Source organism: Xylocopa sonorina, chromosome 5 (genome assembly GCF_050948175.1).
Source record: "Xylocopa sonorina isolate GNS202 chromosome 5, iyXylSono1_principal, whole genome shotgun sequence".
Lineage (NCBI taxonomy): Eukaryota > Metazoa > Arthropoda > Insecta > Hymenoptera > Apidae > Xylocopa > Xylocopa sonorina.
The window spans coordinates 1,147,596-1,169,336 of NC_135197.1; the positions used below are offsets into that span (position 1 = coordinate 1,147,596).

General features: G+C 35.1%; 4 protein-coding genes across 4 annotated transcripts in view; 2 read left to right on the plus strand and 2 right to left on the minus strand.

Moving 5' to 3' along the window:
- LOC143423775 (vacuolar protein sorting-associated protein 45-like) overlaps positions 1-248 on the plus strand; it is a 37,206-nt gene extending 36,958 nt beyond the window's left edge. Inside the window, exon 8 of the mRNA XM_076895332.1 lies at positions 49-248. Within this exon, the coding sequence (XP_076751447.1) occupies positions 49-247 (199 nt within the window). The 3' untranslated portion in view covers position 248. The remainder of the gene's footprint in view (positions 1-48) is intronic.
- Positions 1-21,741, plus strand: part of LOC143423858 (protein krasavietz-like) — a 210,011-nt gene that overhangs the window by 91,297 nt on the left and 96,973 nt on the right. The gene's annotated exons all lie outside the window — the stretch shown is intronic.
- On the minus strand, positions 5,232-5,757 carry LOC143423836 (uncharacterized). The gene is made up of 2 exons (XM_076895442.1): positions 5,748-5,757; positions 5,232-5,704 (listed from the first exon to the last, which is right to left on the minus strand). Exons 1-2 carry the CDS (start codon positions 5,755-5,757, stop codon positions 5,232-5,234), a joined length of 483 nt encoding a protein of 160 aa, XP_076751557.1.
- LOC143423837 (uncharacterized) lies at positions 5,777-6,206 on the minus strand. The gene is made up of 2 exons (XM_076895443.1): positions 6,032-6,206; positions 5,777-5,973 (listed from the first exon to the last, which is right to left on the minus strand). Exons 1-2 carry the CDS (start codon positions 6,204-6,206, stop codon positions 5,777-5,779), a joined length of 372 nt encoding a protein of 123 aa, XP_076751558.1.

The following is a 21,741-nucleotide window of genomic DNA, read 5'->3' on the forward strand; positions in this document are numbered from 1 at the left end:
ATTGTTGCATTTTATAAAGAATATTTATTATACGTGTACTATTTTTAGGCCACAAGACATCATCGTTTTTATGATAGGAGGAACAACGTACGAGGAAAGCCTTACAGTTTATAATTTAAGTAAACAATATCCTGGAATAAAAATTATTCTAGGGGGTACTACTATTCATAATTCAGCAAGTTTTTTTGAAGAAATTCAGCAAGCGACATCGGGTATCATATCAAAATACAAAAACAACAACAATTAAATATATATATATTTATTTTTACTATTCGAGATTATGATTATTCAAATGTTACACATATTCCTTTATAATAACTGCTTAAAAGAAAATTATAGCAAATTGAAAATTATAGTAAATTTGGAAGGCATTTATTTCTTCAATTTTACCATCTTACTCGTTATTGATAAATTTTTCATCTTCAAAATTGAATTCTCCTTTACTGATAACTATAAAATTACATAAATATATTGTAGTCTTAATATTATCATAAATATCAAATATAAGAATGACACACATTTAAAAAAAATGCTAAGGAGAACATTTCTGATGTTTAGTTTATTCCTTTAAATATTCTACTTTTTTTCTTATACATGTTGTTCCTTCTAATCTTAAATAGGAATATAAAATTTCTAACTGAACAAATACTTTTAATGTTCTGTCCCTTTATGCGTATATTATTTGTCAGGGATTCTCCCATGTGTGTTTCCCGTTCTACAGTGTTTAGGGTAAGTGCGAATAGTTCGCCATGGTTCTTTTACCAGAAAGTTTGTCATCTTACCCACTGCATAGTCAGACTTTTCGATAACACCTTACTCTAAACGTAACATCCACGACTGACATAGAACTCGTCGCACTATCCTATATCGACCCGGTGACGGATACAGATCACAGATATCTATAACATATTTCTACGTATATATCCTTGGTCGTTCTGTGTTCCAATTTCTCCTCGTTATTCCCTCTTCAAGATGCTCTTTGTGCCAATTTTCACATCCATGTCTCCTGCAAAAATCATCTTTTCTCCTTTTTCTACATTCATAAACTCTTACATTCTATCTTAAATTTTTTATACCATCTGCATAGTATATAGTCCAAATATTCCATACAGTTCCTTTTCTGTAGTCTAGGCCCTCTATCATTATTTTTTTACTTCCTAGGGTTTCTCTTAACTCACGTGATTATATTCCCTTTTCTCTCTGCTTCTAGTATAACTAGGTGGTTGGTATCTCCACATATATCCTTTTTTGGTATATACTTTCCTAACTTTCTCTTATCCTCCTTTCATTTCGATTTCTATTGATCTTATAATATTAAATCTCTCTGCGTATTCCTAAAATTCCTAATATTACTTAATACTCCTGTGTATTCCCGTGATATTAAAAAATAACACATTCCCTCTATTCTATCAATTTTAATTAGATTTTGCTATTTCTCTTAGTTATTTTACTTGATTCTGCATCAATTCCTACCATTCTATTTACTTTTCTCCTATACTAATATTTTCAGATTCTCAATTTACTTGTCTTCCTTTGAATCTTCCTTATATGCTATGCCAGCTAAGTTAACTATTTATGAATTTCTTTTACCCTTCGTGTTAAGTCATGATTCAGATAGATTTTATTCTTTCTTAGTTTACTTTTCCTTTTCATTGCTTCTTACTTATCATCTTTTATTTTACACCTGGCATTTATTCGTTTATACATTTACAATCTAATTCCTTTCCCTTTAAATAACTCTTCTGTACTTTCCTTAATCTCCTTTTCTTATATCTTCACTTCCTTAATTACCACATTCTCTCGCCTTTTCCTTTTCTCTTGTCATTATTACATTATTTATCCACCATTATTATCCACCACTTGTTTTTGTATTGACGAATACTCAAACGGCACTTCTGTGAACAACTTAATATTCTACAAAAAAAAATTGTTTGGTTTTGTCCTTGTAAGATTTTCTGCAGTAACACCTCCACTAATTATAGAGAAGGGGATAGGTACACACATACCAACTTTGTCTCCATCTCTCTTGCACACACGGAAACATGCAAGATGATTTTCAACAATATGCTTTTAACATTTTGTTGTCAATTCTGCTTTCGCTTTTCAATCGCTTTACAACATTTTTTCGTTGGACTTTGGATTTGTTGTATTTTTTTTAGAATAGTAGTAATATGTTTTCAATTGTTACACCTATCTACTAACGAAAGTATTCGACTTGAAAGAAACCAGTTTACGAACGAAATAGTAAACTGATTTTCTGGTTTCTGAAAATATATTATATATAAGAACAATAATTTACCATCATTTTGGAAATTTGTACTTAGCCTTTCAATAAAATGAAAGTTTTATGATTTTTAATTGAACATAATTTGGATCGGTACAAATATCAGTGTCCAATTGTGATGGGCCTAAGAGATTATTTTCACCTGAAATTTCCCTACAAAGTGATTTGCCATTTACTTGGTCTTTAGGTTTTTTGATAAAATTGCTTAACTTTGTTTGTCTCTTCTTAAGTCAACCTCGCTTTCTTTTTACTTCTTCCTTTTTTGAGCCCCCAATTCATAAATTCTCTACATACTATACACATTTTTAATACACATCGATATATAATATATTCTGTAGTAAATATTATATAATCACGACCCCGGACGAGTGACGACCTGGAAAAGTCCTGCAACGACCCCAACCGCTACCCTGCCGTCCTTAATGGTAACCAGAAATATTCCCGAGCAATGCCGAAACGCACAGCCCACTCCACCAAGGACCCCCAGGAGAATCGTGGAAGCCGCAGAACCACGGCTTCAATCACGTAGCAAGCAACTTAGCGAGCGACAACCCGTACCAATCATTGCGGGCGATAAATTGTAAAGGCGTTCCCAGCAGGATGTGTAAAGAGTGAGTCTTGATTTGTTAAAGTATCCCATTCCTTGTTTTGTAATTTATTTATCGTATCTTGTTATTATATTATATTATTTGTTAACGGTAGCGGTAGTCACGTGCGCCGACTACCTGCTTACATAATCGTTGCGTGCGAGAGTTGAAGTGTTTGCTCTCGGTCGTTGTGCGTGTGTGTTAAGTACACATCGGCTGATTACGCGTACTTCGAATATTGCACTAGGTGCCATCTGATGTTTCGAAGGACTACTCAATATTTTAGAACTGATTAAATTGAGTTATGTAGCTGGCTGATTAAGCTCTGAAATAACTCCACGTTCAATACTAATATGTAAATTAATAGTGCATGATGTCCTAATCTAAAAAATATAATATGTCAATAGTTTTTACAATATTTAGAAAATTGATGACATATCATCATTGTTCACACATTCCGTACATCTTCTCTTGGGCTATCTTGCTGTTCTATCAGTAGAAGGCACAGTTTTGTTACTAGTCTCTTAAAGATTCCATTTGAAGTCTACACGGTGGCTACTTTTGTGATGCCGCCCGGACTGGGATGTAGCTGCACGATCCTTCCCAACCTCCATGCAAAGGGGGTAGGTTGTCCTTCTTAATGATGATTAGTGCATCCGTAGCTAATTTGCTAGTCGGATGATGCTGCAATTTGAATCTTTGCTGCTTTTGATGTAGGCATTCCTTCTGCCACCGTTGCCAAAAATGCTGGAACATTTGTTGGATTAACTGAAATCTACTAAGTCTGTTTGTTGGAATATCTGTTACGTCATGCGTTGGCAGGGTGTTTAATATAGGGCGACAATAATTCTTCGAAAGTTAATTTCTGATCACCAATTACACGTTTTAAATGGTGTTTTGCAGATTTAACTTCCATTCAATACCTTCTTGACTTAATGATTCTGATGTTCTCTTGTCGTGATCCTTATTCTTAAGTAATGCGTCTAATTCAGTCAATTCGTTTCGCGCACCAACGAAATTTGTATCGTTGTCTGACATGATTTTTTTACACCTACCTCCTCAAGTTATAAATCGTCGCAAATAATTTAAAAAGGAGTTGGTGCTTAGGTCGGTTGCTAACTCTAAGTGTACGGCTGTCGTAACAAAACAGATGAATATACATTGTCGCGGACTACCACACGGAATTCTCACGTCGATATTTCTTCTCCCAGGTTGTAAGGGTCGAATCGAACGCGGTTGTTCGTGACGCTGTCTGCCAACTTAATATTGGACAGTGTATTATAATTGCATATTCGTTCGTTTATGTTTCTCTCACAATTCAACAATTTTTGTGAGAGGTTGTTCGTCCGTTGTTAGTCGAGGATTGTGTCTATCAGACTGACTGGACGATTCACTAGATTTTTAAGAGCTCGTCCATAGTTCCCTTCACCATGTAGGAGGTGGACACTGTTGGCATTTGCCGAAACGATACAAATTACCAATCAGTGTTCCCCTTCGAGTATCGTCCACACCCTGTTATACGCCTGAGACGCGCGTTCGTCTCAAGAGGTTGGGAAAAACCACTATATGGGTGTTTCGACGGTAACACCACTGGGCGTTTCTGATCATAACTTATGACGGCGTTTTCTAAATGTCCGCCCACCTTGATCATTCCCTTGTTGTCCAAGAATACATTTAAAGTTCTGAGGGAGTTAAATTTTGGAAGTGGTTGGCCTGATCCTAATAATTGCCTGTCGTGTCCAAACGATTAGTATTAAGCAAGACATTCTAATCGGTCTCGTTCGATATCGTTAAGATGTACGGAGAGTCCGATGATGTAGTGAGAGCCCTTCTTTCGAGTTTGGCTCGCATATTTCGCACGAGTTTGCAGCAATACGCGATTGATCGGATTAACCGGCTATAATTCGAAAATTTTCTGAAAATACTTGTTTCGTCTGTGGTGACTATCATTATGGCCTTGGATACCCTTTCCTCCGGAGGATTTATTGGGTCTGTTACTATTTTTGGCCATATGCTGGAATCTTTCGTCAACCAAGTGGGGCCGGTCTGACGTCTCGCGAGATTAAATCAGTCGGGTTTGTCTTACTCTGAATCTGTGACACTCGGTAATAGCAATGCATCACATAATTCTAATCTTGGCAATGAAACTAATTTGAGTGGTCCTACTCTAGATTTGGAACATAATAAATGTGATGACCACTGGCTTGAGTTACTTCGTGCGCGCAGGTATATACATGCTCCGTACGACTTCTGGGAGGCGTCGGAAAAACTGTGTATTTCTACCTGCACTCTTCCGACTGGAAATGTACAACGTGGAACCCTTATTAATTCTAATTATTCGATCTATTGTTTATAATGAATTATTGCGTATATAACTCTTGCGAGACTAACTGATCCCAACATGATTGAATTTGCCACAACTGTTGCAAAATTAACTTAGCTGTGGTTATTATTAAGCTAATTAATCCTAATAGATCAAAAATCTGCGCGATCTCTGACAGGATGATACGTTTCGTTATGCGATTACTATGTGACGGTGTTATCGGGAATCTTAGTTCGTCTGTATGTCGTGTCTGTAACCATAATAAACCCAATGTTTTTGGATTCTTATCCGTAATAATTTCCTTGCTACGATTTGCTAATTCCTGTATATCTGGACAATTGGTTGCCCATTTCCCAAGCTCCATGCCTGCTTGCGCAAAAATACGCCAAAGATCAACTTTTATTTTAGCAATTTCTGATACGGCCTGAGTCCCTGTTAACAAATCATCTACATAGAAATCGTTGATTACTATCTGACTGATCTCTGGACATGAATGAGCGCAATGTAGTCCTATCTCATGAAGTATTTGTTAAGAATCGTGCGGAGGCGGCACCATAAGTCATCGTATTCCATTCATATTCCTTAATAGGATGCTGGTGGCTCTGATTGCCATAAGATCTGCTGAAGCCTTCTGTCTTGCTGACTCACTAAAATTTGCCGATACATTTTTTCTATATCAGTTGACAGAACGTATTTGTGGCACCTGAATCTAATGAGAATTAAAACTAAGTCGTTTTGAATTGTCGGTCCTATTAAGTGCGTGTCATTTAACGAAATGCCTGTTGAAGTTTTTGCTGATCCGTTTAAAAACAATGCGAATTTTTGTTGCCGTGCTACTATTCTTTGTTACGGCATGGTGTGGGAGATAATAAGCGGATTCCCTGTTAGTAGGGGACACTACGATCTGTGCCATGTGTCCTAACTTCTCACATTCTAACATAAACTTTGAACATTCTTCTGGTAAACCGAATTGTCTTTGTAATTTTTTCTCTAATGCATAAAATCGTCTCATCACCTGCTCTCGGGAAATATCTAACTTATTGATGTTGGTCTTGAAAGGTACGATGTATCGTCCGTTTTCAGTCCTACGCGTATTTTCTCAAAAATGGGTCTCACATTCGTCAGTTAAGATGTTGTCCTGTGCTTCGACTTCTTCTAATACCCAAAACTTATCTAATTGAATTTTCAAGTCGTTGTTTATAATTAAATGGCATCTGTTAATCGTAGGTTGGGGTTTGTTTGCCCAAGTTACTGCATTACTGATAACCCATCCTAATTGTGTTTTCTGACCGATTAACTCTGCTCGTATTTTTCCTTGCTCTACACATAATAGTGGTCAAAACAAGCTTGATCCTATCAGCATAACTATAGGCCGCGTAATATTAAATTCGAGGTTTGTTAATTTCATGTATGTTGGAATGTCTATCTGCTTACAAGCTAAAGTGAAGTTTGGTATATCTGAAGTGATCGTATTTATGGTTAAACAATTTAAAATTGTTTTGAATTTATTCGTAGTTCATTCTACATCTATCCTTGCGCGCCTCTGAACGGAATTGATTGCCTTCCCTAGGCCCGACACGGTGGATTATATAGGAACTATTCTAACGCTTAATCGCTTACAAAATTCAGTAGTTATAAAATTCGCCTGAGATTCTAAATCTAATAGAGCTCGACAATGATGAATATCGACTTTATTATCTCGTACATGCATAATTGCAATTGGTAATATCGTGCAATTTAGTAAATTATTTGAGGCGAATACTACACTAGACTCTTCCTTGGAAGACACGCAACTAGTCATTGGCTTCGATGGATGAATGTCTGAGCGGTGCAATAATGAATGATGTTTTTTGTCGCAAATTTTACACCTAATACACGTGCTAGCTTTTACTCTATGGCTCACTTCTAAGCAGTTGAAGCAGATCTGAGCATTCTGAACTAGCTTTGTTTTTTGTAATGCTTCTAAGTTTTGGAATTTTTCATATTGAAATAAATAATAAATACCTTGCGCACTTTAAAAATATTGAAAATTGTTCATATGTAGGCATTTCTGAATGTGGCGAAACTTTTCAATTCGGGTTTGAATACTATTGAATCGCTGGTAGCGTACCGTATTAGTTGCTAATCGTTTCTGAAGCGCACCTATTTTTTTGATGTCTGCATTTTCTGTAAAGAAAGTTTGTAACCGCGTCAACGCTGCCTTGATAATACCGCGTTCCGCGATCAATAATTTTAATTCGCTGTTCATTTTGAAATACTGTCGCAAGAAATGGAAGGAATGGACTTACTACTTGGATGACTTCTAATCGGTACTAAGCTGTTCGCTGCAGCCTCCACGGTAGTCAGCTCCTTCCAGATGCAGTTGATTTTGAATATCGATGAAACTGGATGCAGCTCGGACGTCAGCTTCTCGTGTTGTTACCCTTCCTGATTGAAGGTACTGAGGGCTTGGCTTCCGGTTCGGCTTTTTTAGGTCTCCTTGAGGATTTCGTTCCTCTGCACTAGATTTTAGATCCAACGGTCGTCTCAGTATCTGGCTCGAAGGACCAAATGTTAAGTACACGTCGGCTGATTATGCGTACTTCGAATATTGCACTTCTGATGTTTCGAAGGACTACCCAATGTTTTGAGACTGATTGAATTGAGTTCTATAGCTGGCTGATTCAACTTTAAAATAACTCTTTGACTACTGTGTCTTAAATTGAATTGGTTAATTGCTGATAATTCTTGCAAATTAACTGAACAATTCTGCCTAAAATGTACAAGGTTACGTAATTTAATACTTCGCAGTCCCCACTTCGGGTTTCCCCAAGTGACTGGCCCACGAGGGAGGTGCGAGGTTTCCTCATTAACCAACTCCAAGTCATCTCCTTCCAGCTTGCCCAAAGTGCGTTACATTTGAAAGCGGGAATGATGGGGGTGGTCGCTGATAGACGAAAGTTTCGCAACAGCGTAGATATTCCGCCAGGTCAAGTTTACCTCAACGGTACGGATCCGCGTATTATAATTTTAAAAGTATTTTAAATTCTAAATCGCGCATCTATTTTATAGAGTTTTAATACTGGTCGATTACTTAATGCCACTTTTAGCTGATTAAATGCGTGCCTTTCATTTTTTGCTTATACTGGAAATTTTAAAATGTTTGTCAAAGGCCGCGGGGCCATTGATCATTTATAATAAATTTACGGAAGTATCCCGTCAATCCAGGAAATATTTGTACCTGCTTTATATTGCCAGATTCGGAAAATTTCATTAAAATGACTCGCACATTACACTTGTAGCACTTCACATTTTCAGTCTTCATGGACAACTAGTACTAACATGATTCTCTTTGTCTCAATTATAACACTGCCTCGATGTTTGTGCAGTCTCCTTAATTTCCTTAACTTCTTTTTGTCACTGTTTAAAATTCGTTCCAGTCTTTTTTTCACAACTGCATCTCAATTGCATCCTTTCCTTAAGCGTCGGCTCAAATACTTCCACAAGACCTCCCATCGCTTGAAATCGATGTAAACGTACTCTATCTTGTAAGAAAACATCAGGTATACCATCTACTATATAACTATTAATTTCGCCCTCTGGAAGCGGTACTTGAATTGCTAAAATTATTTTATGGAACAATCCATCCAAGGTGGCAGAATGGGCATCCTAATAAGAAACAATATCACTCTATCCACAGAAAACAACATAGTACTAAAAACAACTTCAATATCACTACCAAACCACAAAAAATTAATGATCACAGCAGTATATGCATTGGAAAACCATAAAAAAGAATTCAGTGCAGAATTGTAAAACACAGTCACATTATTCACAAAAGACCACAACAAAACATATTTTATTTGTTATTAACTGAAGACTCCAATGTGAAACATAAAAAATGGGAAAACGACACTTGAAAACTGGCTCCAACACAACAAAATCAAACACAACTTACAACTCAAAAGTTCGGATCTACCTCATAACCACACAGAAATTCATACATAGGCTCAAGAATACAATTCCACAACACAAATAATTCACTAATAAAAACAATATCATTCAACAGCAAGCACACTGCACTAAAAATCACAATAAGCATACAAAATCTGCAATATAGAAACAAACACCGCAAAAAAAAATATAATTTCAACAAAATAGACTGGACCAACTTCAAAAAATGGCAACAAAAGTAACAAAAAACATAAAAATCCCAAACATCAAAAACCTTACAAACATAGATATTGACAAAGGTATTGAAGCAATAAAAGTAGCACTTAAAGACACTACAGACAATACAGTCTCTACACACAAAACTTCAAATTTGGCAGAAATATACATTAACAGGAGAATAAAACGACTACAAAAAATAAAAAGCTAAACACTAACACAACTAAACAATATCAAACGACCAAACAAATATCATTTAAACCACTTAATGTCCACACTCTCCAGCCTACTAAAAATAACTTAACACAAGATAAACAAAGAATTTAAAAAGTCAACCAGTCATTACTGGGAGGAAAAAAAGCCATGCACAAAACCCTCTTCCTCACATAAAAAATACACATAAAATACACACCAGACACCTAAAACAACATCAACATCTCAGACACAAAACACAAATAGAGTCTAATAGGAGCCCATTTTGAAAGAATACACAAACAAAACGACACTAAAGGAAACAATACAATAAAATAAAAAAGAAAAGAAACAACAGTACTCAAAAACAAATTTATCAGTGAAACAAACACAGTTGCAACAAACACTAACACAGTTCACAAATAATTCATCAGCTCACAATCCAATAGAAGCCCACTAGAAAACTTTTTCATTTCACAACACAAACTCATCACACTCCAGAAAACAATAATGAAAAGAAAATTGTATAGCTTTGACAACATACTCAACATAATACTAAAAAACTTCCACAAAAATAAATGTACCTATATGCAACAATATTCAACAACAGCTTACTTGATAATTACAGACCAATAAACCTCCTACCCAACATCAGCAAATTTTTCAAACGAATAATACTACAATCGATAAACAAACACACAAAAAAACATCAAATAATATCTCCATATCAATTTGAACTCAAACACAAAATATCCACCATACACGCAATAAACACACTAACTTCACACATAAACCATGCACTGAACAAAAACTTATGCATAGGCGTTTGTCTCATTGACTTGAAAAAAATCTTTGATATAGTCTGACTAGATGGACGTTTATATAAACTACGCAAACTCAAATACCCACATCAACTAACAAAATCATCTAGAATATGACACAAGGCAAAACATTCATCATACACGATGGCACACACTTAGCGCACAGAAAATTCAAAATTGAAAATGGATTACAACAAGAAACAATCACGTTACCAACACTATTCAATATCTACACAGCTGCAACTTTAAAACTTTTTTCAACAAACACAAGCAACAAGCTCAAGGCCATCGCCTTCATCGATGACCTAATAATTTTCTCCACCAACAGAAACACAACAACAATTTGAAAAACATTACAAGCTTTCTTTAAAAAAATAGCCATCTACTTCACAAACTGAAAAAATTTTAAATGAGAAATAACGAAAAATCAAACACTCATCCCGCACAAAAACACAGTCAAATACTTAGGATTAACAATAGACACTAAATTCACATACATAAATAAAAACTGTAAAATTCTCTGTTATATGCTAATAAGGCCTGTAATAACATTCCCCTGTCCAATATAGTATAATGTTAAGGCTATTCTAAAGGCAATGTCTAAAAGTATGCTTTAACATGTTCAAAACAGCAGAATCTAATTACACAAAGAATTACAGAAATAGCACACTACTAAATGTAACAAAAATACCTCGAATAGATACACACATCATAAAACTCTGCAAGAACTGCTTTGTAAAAATGAAAGATACACAGCACATCTCAGAACTTATCAAGAAACAACTAACAAATGTAAATCAAATTATAAAAACAATGAACACGGGATACATCCATCAATAAAGATGGATACATAACAGATACAGACAACATACCAATAATATACCATGCACAAAGAAAAAATAATACAAAGGCCATTAATTGCACACCTTTGAGCAAAAGGACCAATCAAAATAACACGTACCTAAAATATTGCACACAAATATCAAAAGCAAGCAAATCATATTCACCATCTAAAAACACAAAATACTGGTGATTCACAGCAGATGATATTAACACATCTATAAATAATATAAATAGTTGTAAATAATTGTAAATAAAATAGAAATAAGGCTTTAATTGTAAAATAGATTATAAGATTAAATAAGGCTAGAATTAGGACTAGACATAAGTAGACTAAGAAAAATTAGAATAAATCTATTTTTAATATTCATGTACACGCTTTTTTTACATAATTTGCCAAAATTTACACTTTTGGGCGCTACAAAAATACAATGATACAATATAGAACATATTAAGAATATTAAGAAAAAGAAAACAACAATCAACGTGCGAACAAACAGACTAACTCTGATCAAAATCAGGTATACGAAAGCTGGACTAAGCTAAATGACTAATTTAAAGAAAAAAACATAAAATAAGTTAGTTTAGGACGTAAGTTAGATAAGTTTATGTAACTTTATATCCAATGTAATGCCTCATAACTCTGAATAAACGTATCTATAAAAAAAACGTACATACTCTCAGATATATTAAAGCTCCAATAATACTTTGATATTTTCAACTATCATCTGCACTGTGTGGCTCATACTAGAGATCAATATTTTTCGAGCGCTGTTTTCAAATCTGGAAAGAATCTCATTGGAATATGTAATCTGATATAGCATGATTATATTTTTGCTACAATCTTTAGTTACCTCCAGTCCCAGAAAATGATATACTACTTCCAAATCCTTTATTTCAAAGTTTGAATGTAGAATATTCTTATGTTTAAAAAATCAGTAAATCGTTGACATAGACAGGTATATACACAACTTCACTTTGTACAATCTTTGAATAAACACATATATCATGAGGTGACTACTTGAATCCAGCTTAGAGCTTTTTACGTTGTTTTCTTTATCGAACCTTCATCTAAGTCACTATTTAGGAAAGCTGTAGTGACCTCAAAATGATCAATTTCCAGAGCTAATTGTACCGCTCTATTAACAACCTTACTGTACTACGTCTCGCTATAGGTGAAAAGGTTTTATCATAATTTACTCCAAATCTTTGAGTAAACCCTCTGGCTACCAAGCATTATACTTTGTTGGGTTACCATCTGTGTTATGTTTGAGTTGTCTTCTTGTTTGAAAACCCATTTGCAACACTTTAGTTTCTCGGTTTTTGAACTAAAGTCTAAGCATCATTGGTCCTAAAGAGTTTATTTCAGGCATCTGTAAATTTTATTGACTGCGGATCAAAATGTGAGTATTAAGAAGACAGGTCAGTGATAGTTTCATTTTAGAACAGTCGTTTTTTATAAAACGAATAATAAGACAAGTTTTTCCTCTCATAGTTGTTATGGAAACCAATTTACTTTTTAAATTCAATACTTACCCATTTTTCAAGTAATAAACTCTTATATTTGACTAAAAATATCAGTGCCTTTGGCCATGTCATTTATTGAAGTAAGAATGCATAGTTCTTCATTAACTTCCGAACTATTTATTGGTGCAAATCTAGTAATTATTGCAAGCTTAGGTACACACTATTTACATCGGTACTTTCATCGAGTGCTATGCTAGTTCATTAGATAACTAGATAACAAATCACTTTTTGGTCATATCTTCCATGTAATGCTGAATTGTCTTAGCTGTTCTTTATTTATGAAATTATTAAACAAATATTCAGGATAATTTATGAATGCGTCTTTCAAAAAGTGTTTGCCGTCTGTAAATGGTTTTCTATTGGTACCAATACTAAAAGCTGTAACAAAGCTGACAAAAATTCTTCATTTAGCATTTCATTCACATGTATACATTGTGTCATTATTACATATACAGATATTATATCTGTGCATAAAGTACATATCAATTTATCATTATTTTTGATACATCCATATGTTTTTTTCCACAAATCTTATAATAATCTTTTTGCTTTTTATTTATTCGTGGCAATCATTTTTTAAAAATAGTTATTTTTATTGTATAATAGTTGCACTAACATTTTTGAGCTACTCCACGCAATTATAAAATTTCTTCAAACAATGTCGCTGTATTCCATCTATGTTTGCTAACTATCATCTATGTTTGTAACTTTGTAATCAAACTAAAATGTTATTCCTATTATTTATTTTCAGTTTATTTTTTTATGTACTCCTGAAGTGTTTGTTTAGAGTATCTAAGCACACACTTTATACTTGTGACTAATTTAATGGATGGTTTATCAACATACCTACTCGCATTATTTACTGCAACACTAATATCCTAATACTCTATATTTTAATAATAAAAAACTTCCCACTAGTTTTAAATCCAGCATATTGTATTTGTTCAGTAGTTTAATTTTACTCCTTTTTTTTGTTTCTCTCAATTCCATCCCAACAAATTTTGTCGGTTTCTTAATTACCACCATTTGAAATTCCTTTGTTAAATCTTCAATTAAGATCTCTATCTCAGCTTTATCGTTGCCAATCACTAATCCATTGCCTACATTGATAGCTAGGAATAAACTGCTACTCTTTCTTCTAAAAATGCATTGCTCAGTTTTTAATTCTTCTAGCCCTCTTGATTTTAGGAATGTTGAAAATCTCTGATTCCACTTCAGTGGTGCTCTATTGAGTTTACACATATTTCCTTTGTAGTTATATCTTTCCAGGGGATACATGTATATTGTTCCGTGGCACACCCACGAATCTTAGGACGTTTTCCAGACCCCTTTTCTCTGTTCATTTAGTTTCGTTCTGTCATACATTTTTTCATTTCGCCATTGTCAACCGTGGGCATAAATTCTATCCAGGAGTCCGGCAGTGGACCTCAGACCCTATCTGGAAGGTATTTAACTAACGCTTTGGAACCCACGAAACTCAATAACTACCTTCGAGAGGCAGTTCGTTTATTCCATTACACATTGTCTGAGTTCGAGTTTCTGGCTTCAACAAATGAAGACCCACTTAACCCGCATTGGGATTCCTAGAAAAAAACTCTCCAAGCTTAGAAAGACCAGACCTAGCGCCCATTAAAAATGTCATGTTTAACGGCCCATGCCTGACAGAACGTAGACTTTGCGGCCACTTTCTCTTTTTTGCATTTCCACCTCCCAGATACCATACACTCCATGCGGATAATGTTGGACACTCGTCATAGGCCAGTGTCAACGTAGCCACCCCCAAAACAAGACTCACATGGTCGAATTAGACGAAAGAACTACCCTCTCCAAGGTTAGAATCTTTTAAGATCTCCAAGGGAAGTCAGTTGAACTTCAGCTTTGAACGTGAACGTTCATATCTGAACCGAGACTTCATCGAATTCTTACAAATTCATTCCGCCAACTATCAGAAGCGATCAAGAGAAATATAGTCAAGGAGGCACGCACTCTCCAGGAGTCGGGCTCTTTCAGCTTGATTGTCTTGCCACAGCATACAATCCCTGAAAACCCATTGCATACCAGGATTGATCTGCAGTCAACAGACAATCTCTGGGTCAACAGTTAGTCTTTCAATACAGTAGTCTCACAGCAGTATCCCAGTCGCGAGAGCAGCAGTTACTCCTCGCGAGAAGTTGCTGTGACGGTCGGAAGCCCTCAGTCTTCACTACCATGACCTGAGCCCTCACCTGCACCAAAGAAAATCTACTTGCAGTGGATCGACTATAGTTTTCTTCGATTGCTCTTTTACACACCGGTCTCAACAGTCGGATGCACCGAGCAGAGCCTTACAACCTCTGCTGGTCAGTTTACCTGGCCGCTGTTGAATCACGGGTATCGCGTCCCGAATGACGCGAAACATATATATCCTCTTTTATTTTATTGTATAAGTATGATTGTTTGACTATCAAAAAATATTGTGTGGAGCATTTGTACTCACCACATGGGCGTAACCGTTTCTTTGTAATCCAACTGAGATTGTTGTTCAGAGCCTCTGATGAGGTTAGTCGGACTCTGTATCTTTCATCATCTTTTATTTTAGTGGTTTCACTTTTTTGCTTTCTTCTCATCTATCAGTGTCCAAGTCTCATTCACTTTCTTCCCTTTTACTTTGCTCCGAATCTTTCGTTTCCTCTTCACTTATTAAGTCATCCAAGCCTGAGTTTCCTCTGCATTTCTGTCGACTGCTTCTTCTTTGTTTAGTTCTCCAAACTCTCTTATATCTTCTTCTATCATTGTTTCCATATTTGTTTCTATCCATTCCTTTTCACCTTTTGCAGAATTAGTGTTCTCGACAGAATTACTCGTCTTTTCTTGAAATTTTTCAATTATTACTCTGTTACTTTCACTGTCCCGCAATCTATATCCGTTTTGGGCATATCCTATCATTTTGTATCTATTACATCTTTTCCCCAACTTTTTGAGTGGTTGTAACACTTTAGCATCCGATTTTTCAGATAGCAGTGCATCCGAACAATCCGATATTGGATAGGTCTAGCTTTCTGTTCCTTCATAACTCTACAGGGCTATTTATCCTCTTAGCTTTTCTATTCAATTGTGGTGTATATGGTATTTTTCTTGTTTCTAGCTTTATTCCACTTTTTCTACTCCTGTATAGAGTCCATTCTCTGTCTTGCCTTCTGCCAATATTATTCTGTTCCCTTGATTTATTAATACTTTGCCCCTTTGAACAATCACATCACCACCATTTCATGTAATTACATTTACACACAGTAAGTTATTGTGCAGTTCTGGTATATATATCACCCCTTTCAGCTTGCACTCTGCGAATGTCAGTGTGCCTTTTTTTTCTGGTTTCATGGATTCGTTGGCCTTTGCCACCCCAATGTCAAGTTTTTTTCCAATCATACTCTCCATTCTATTGTTGTTATTAATCTTGTGTGTTGTAGATCCTGAATTCGCTATTCAATCTTTACATTTGCTTTTTGACCAAGCTAGAAAGTTAACTTTATTGTGAGTGATTTTCTTGTTATAATAATTTGTTTTCTTGCAAATCATGCACCATAACTGATTTGACTCATTACACTTGTTAGACTGATTTTGTCTTACTTTGCCATAATTTTTCGTTTGAGCCTTACTTTTTACATGCCCTTGCTATATGGCCCATTTTGTTACAGTTGAAGCATTTTATTGATGCCTTAAATACCAGTAATGCTAAGTCAAGATATTCAACGTCTTATCAAAGATATAAGCAAAAAATTCCACCATTAACTTGCACTTCTGTTCGTTGTCCCTTTCATAAATTGATTGCAGTTGTACCCACATTTCGTATGCTGCGTTGCAATTCAATAAGTGCATTTTTTTCTTCTAGGTACCTGTCACAGTCTCGTGTCCAATTCTTCTTCCTCTTTTTTTAATAATTTTTTTTTTGTGCAGTGTTTTGGGCCCATAACCTGTTGTTTTATTTGTCACAAATATTTTGCAGAACGCTTCACATATATATCTGCACACTTGTCGCCTTTTTTACCTCGTTTTTAACCTTGTACAAAATTACAAATGCTGTCAACAGCATGTTGATTATTCTGAATCTTTTACTTGTAAATTTATAGTAACACGTTGTAATACATAGAGAAAGGACTTCACTTGTATTTGGTAGAGACAGAACAACACTAATTTTAAGAAGAAAAATACATATGCATGGGCCAGATACATGCATAGTTGATGGACAAAAATTATAGGCCAGTGAAGGATATAATATATTATACACTATGATATAAATTAAACATCTCCAACACATTACAATTGTCATCTTAATTAAGTTATATTAATTGTACGTTATATTAACATAATGTGCAGAAATAGCACGAAACTGTACAAAAAATCTTAATTGGTAGGGAGAAAATAGAATGCGTATAGTTAACAATGCTACAATTTAGAGATTTAAATTATACTACTTTCCTACTATTGGGGAATCGAACTCCGATCTCCCGCGTGACAGGCGGGGATATTGACTACTTTTTTTTGGAAGCGTATGTTTATTATGCCAATAAATATTTCTATAAGCGGTACAATAAACCTAAACATACAAAAAAAGGATTGCAGAATGTCTTAAATTATGTGATTAGATAAAAGACTCATACATCGAGCACGCGCAATCTTTACATTGGTTACATGCTTGCTACACTTAATGTTACAATTGTCATTGTTCTTAAGTAATATCACTTATATGCTAAATTTACATTATATACAGAAATGGCATGAAAACTATACAAACGGTTGTAATATTAGGGAGGGTGCAGGGGTATATGAGGTTAATGGTTTACTATCGTTGTAAGGTTATGTATATTATTGCTTTTATAGCAGAAGGAGAACGGCAAAAATTTTATTACTCCCCGGCGGGGAATCGAACCCCGGTCTCCCGCGTGACAGGCGGGGATACTGACCACTTTTTTTTTTTTTTTTTTTGTAAGCGTATGTTTATTATGCCAATAAATATTTATACAAGCGGTACAATAAACCTAAACATACAAAAAAAGGATTGCAGAATGTCTTAAACTATGTGATTAGATAAAAGGCTCATACATCGAGCACGCGCAATCTTTACATTGGTTACATGCTTGCTACACTTAATGTTACAATTGTCATTGTTCTTAAGTAATATCACTTATATGCTAAATTTACATTATGTACAGAAATGGCATGAAAACTATACAAACGGTTGTAATATTAGGGAGGGTGCAGGGGTATATGAGGTTAATGGTTTACTATCGTTGTAAGGTTATGTATATTATTGCTTTTATAGCAGAAGGAGAACGGCAAAAATTTTATTACTCCCCGGCGGGGAATCGAACCCCGGTCTCCCGCGTGACAGGCGGGGATACTGACCACTTTTTTTTTTTTGTAAGTGTATGTTTATTATGCCAATAAATATTTATACAAGCGGTACAATAAACCTAAACATACAAAAAAAGGATTGCAGAATGTCTTAAACTATGTGATTAGATAAAAGGCTCATACATCGAGCACGCGCAATCTTTACATTGGTTACATGCTTGCTACACTTAATGTTACAATTGTCATTGTTCTTAAGTAATATCACTTATATGCTAAATTTACATTATGTACAGAAATGGCATGAAAACTATACAAACGGTTGTAATATTAGGGAGGGTGCAGGGGTATATGAGGTTAATGGTTTACTATCGTTGTAAGGTTATGTATATTATTGCTTTTATAGCAGAAGGGGAACGGCAAAAATTTTATTACTCCCCGGCGGGGAATCGAACCCCGGTCTCCCGCGTGACAGGCGGGGATACTGACCACTTTTTTTTTTTTTTTTTTGTAAGCGTATGTTTATTATGCCAATAAATATTTATACAAGCGGTACAATAAACCTAAACATACAAAAAAAGGATTGCAGAATGTCTTAAATTATGTGATTAGATAAAAGACTCATACATCGAGCACGCGCAATCTTTACATTGGTTACATGCTTGCTACACTTAATGTTACAATTGTCATTGTTCTTAAGTAATATCACTTATATGCTAAATTTACATTATGTACAGAAATGGCATGAAAACTATACAAACGGTTGTAATATTAGGGAGGGTGCAGGGGTATATGAGGTTAATGGTTTACTATCGTTGTAAGGTTATGTATATTATTGCTTTTATAGCAGAAGGAGAACGGCAAAAAATTTTATTACTCCCCGGCGGGGAATCGAACCCCGGTCTCCCGCGTGACAGGCGGGGATACTGACCACTTTTTTTTTTTTTTTTTGTAAGCGTATGTTTATTATGCCAATAAATATTTATACAAGCGGTACAATAAACCTAAACATACAAAAAAAGGATTGCAGAATGTCTTAAATTATGTGATTAGATAAAAGACTCATACATCGAGCACGCGCAATCTTTACATTGGTTACATGCTTGCTACACTTAATGTTACAATTGTCATTGTTCTTAAGTAATATCACTTATATGCTAAATTTACATTATGTACAGAAATGGCATGAAAACTATACAAACGGTTGTAATATTAGGGAGGGTGCAGGGGTATATGAGGTTAATGGTTTACTATCGTTGTAAGGTTATGTATATTATTGCTTTTATAGCAGAAGGAGAACGGCAAAAATTTTATTACTCCCCGGCGGGGAATCGAACCCCGGTCTCCCGCGTGACAGGCGGGGATACTGACCACTTTTTTTTTTTTTTTTTTTTTTGTAAGCGTATGTTTATTATGCCAATAAATATTTATACAAGCGGTACAATAAACCTAAACATACAAAAAAAGGATTGCAGAATGTCTTAAATTATGTGATTAGATAAAAGACTCATACATCGAGCACGCGCAATCTTTACATTGGTTACATGCTTGCTACACTTAATGTTACAATTGTCATTGTTCTTAAGTAATATCACTTATATGCTAAATTTACATTATGTACAGAAATGGCATGAAAACTATACAAACGGTTGTAATATTAGGGAGGGTGCAGGGGTATATGAGGTTAATGGTTTACTATCGTTGTAAGGTTATGTATATTATTGCTTTTATAGCAGAAGGAGAACGGCAAAAATTTTATTACTCCCCGGCGGGGAATCGAACCCCGGTCTCCCGCGTGACAGGCGGGGATACTGACCACTTTTTTTTTTTTTTGTAAGTGTATGTTTATTATGCCAATAAATATTTATACAAGCGGTACAATAAACCTAAACATACAAAAAAAGGATTGCAGAATGTCTTAAACTATGTGATTAGATAAAAGGCTCATACATCGAGCACGCGCAATCTTTACATTGGTTACATGCTTGCTACACTTAATGTTACAATTGTCATTGTTCTTAAGTAATATCACTTATATGCTAAATTTACATTATGTACAGAAATGGCATGAAAACTATACAAACGGTTGTAATATTAGGGAGGGTGCAGGGGTATATGAGGTTAATGGTTTACTATCGTTGTAAGGTTATGTATATTATTGCTTTTATAGCAGAAGGGGAACGGCAAAAATTTTATTACTCCCCGGCGGGGAATCGAACCCCGGTCTCCCGCGTGACAGGCGGGGATACTGACCACTTTTTTTTTTTTTTTTTTTTTTGTAAGCGTATGTTTATTATGCCAATAAATATTTATACAAGCGGTACAATAAACCTAAACATACAAAAAAAGGATTGCAGAATGTCTTAAACTATGTGATTAGATAAAAGGCTCATACATCGAGCACGCGCAATCTTTACATTGGTTACATGCTTGCTACACTTAATGTTACAATTGTCATTGTTCTTAAGTAATATCACTTATATGCTAAATTTACATTATGTACAGAAATGGCATGAAAACTATACAAACGGTTGTAATATTAGGAAGGGTGCAGGGGTATATGAGGTTAATGGTTTACTATCGTTGTAAGGTTATGTATATTATTGCTTTTATAGCAGAAGGAGAACGGCAAAAATTTTATTACTCCCCGGCGGGGAATCGAACCCCGGTCTCCCGCGTGACAGGCGGGGATACTGACCACTTTTTTTTTTTTTTTTTTGTAAGCGTATGTTTATTATGCCAATAAATATTTATACAAGCGGTACAATAAACCTAAACATACAAAAAAAGGATTGCAGAATGTCTTAAACTATGTGATTAGATAATAGGCTCATACATCGAGCACGCGCAATCTTTACATTGGTTACATGCTTGCTACACTTAATGTTACAATTGTCATTGTTCTTAAGTAATATCACTTATATGCTAAATTTACATTATGTACAGAAATGGCATGAAAACTATACAAACGGTTGTAATATTAGGGAGGGTGCAGGGGTATATGAGGTTAATGGTTTACTATCGTTGTAAGGTTATGTATATTATTGCTTTTATAGCAGAAGGGGAACGGCAAAAATTTTATTACTCCCCGGCGGGGAATCGAACCCCGGTCTCCCGCGTGACAGGCGGGGATACTGACCACTTTTTTTTTTTTTTTTTTTGTAAGTGTATGTTTATTATGCCAATAAATATTTATACAAGCGGTACAATAAACCTAAACATACAAAAAAAGGATTGCAGAATGTCTTAAACTATGTGATTAGATAAAAGGCTCATACATCGAGCACGCGCAATCTTTACATTGGTTACATGCTTGCTACACTTAATGTTACAATTGTCATTGTTCTTAAGTAATATCACTTATATGCTAAATTTACATTATGTACAGAAATGGCATGAAAACTATACAAACGGTTGTAATATTAGGGAGGGTGCAGGGGTATATGAGGTTAATGGTTTACTATCGTTGTAAGGTTATGTATATTATTGCTTTTATAGCAGAAGGGGAACGGCAAAAATTTTATTACTCCCCGGCGGGGAATCGAACCCCGGTCTCCCGCGTGACAGGCGGGGATACTGACCACTTTTTTTTTTTTTTTTTTTTTTGTAAGCGTATGTTTATTATGCCAATAAATATTTATACAAGCGGTACAATAAACCTAAACATACAAAAAAAGGATTGCAGAATGT

What these genes read in the sequence shown, in the direction of transcription:
- LOC143423837 (XM_076895443.1), bottom strand. Translation starts at nt 6,206, where the DNA reads ATGAGACGATTTTATGCATTAGAGAAAAAATTACAAAGACAATTCGGT. An exon ending in CCATGCCGTAACAAAGAATA is followed by an intron (nt 5,974 to 6,031) that starts GTAGCACGGCAA and finishes AAACTTCAACAG; the next exon opens with GCATTTCGTTAAATGACACG.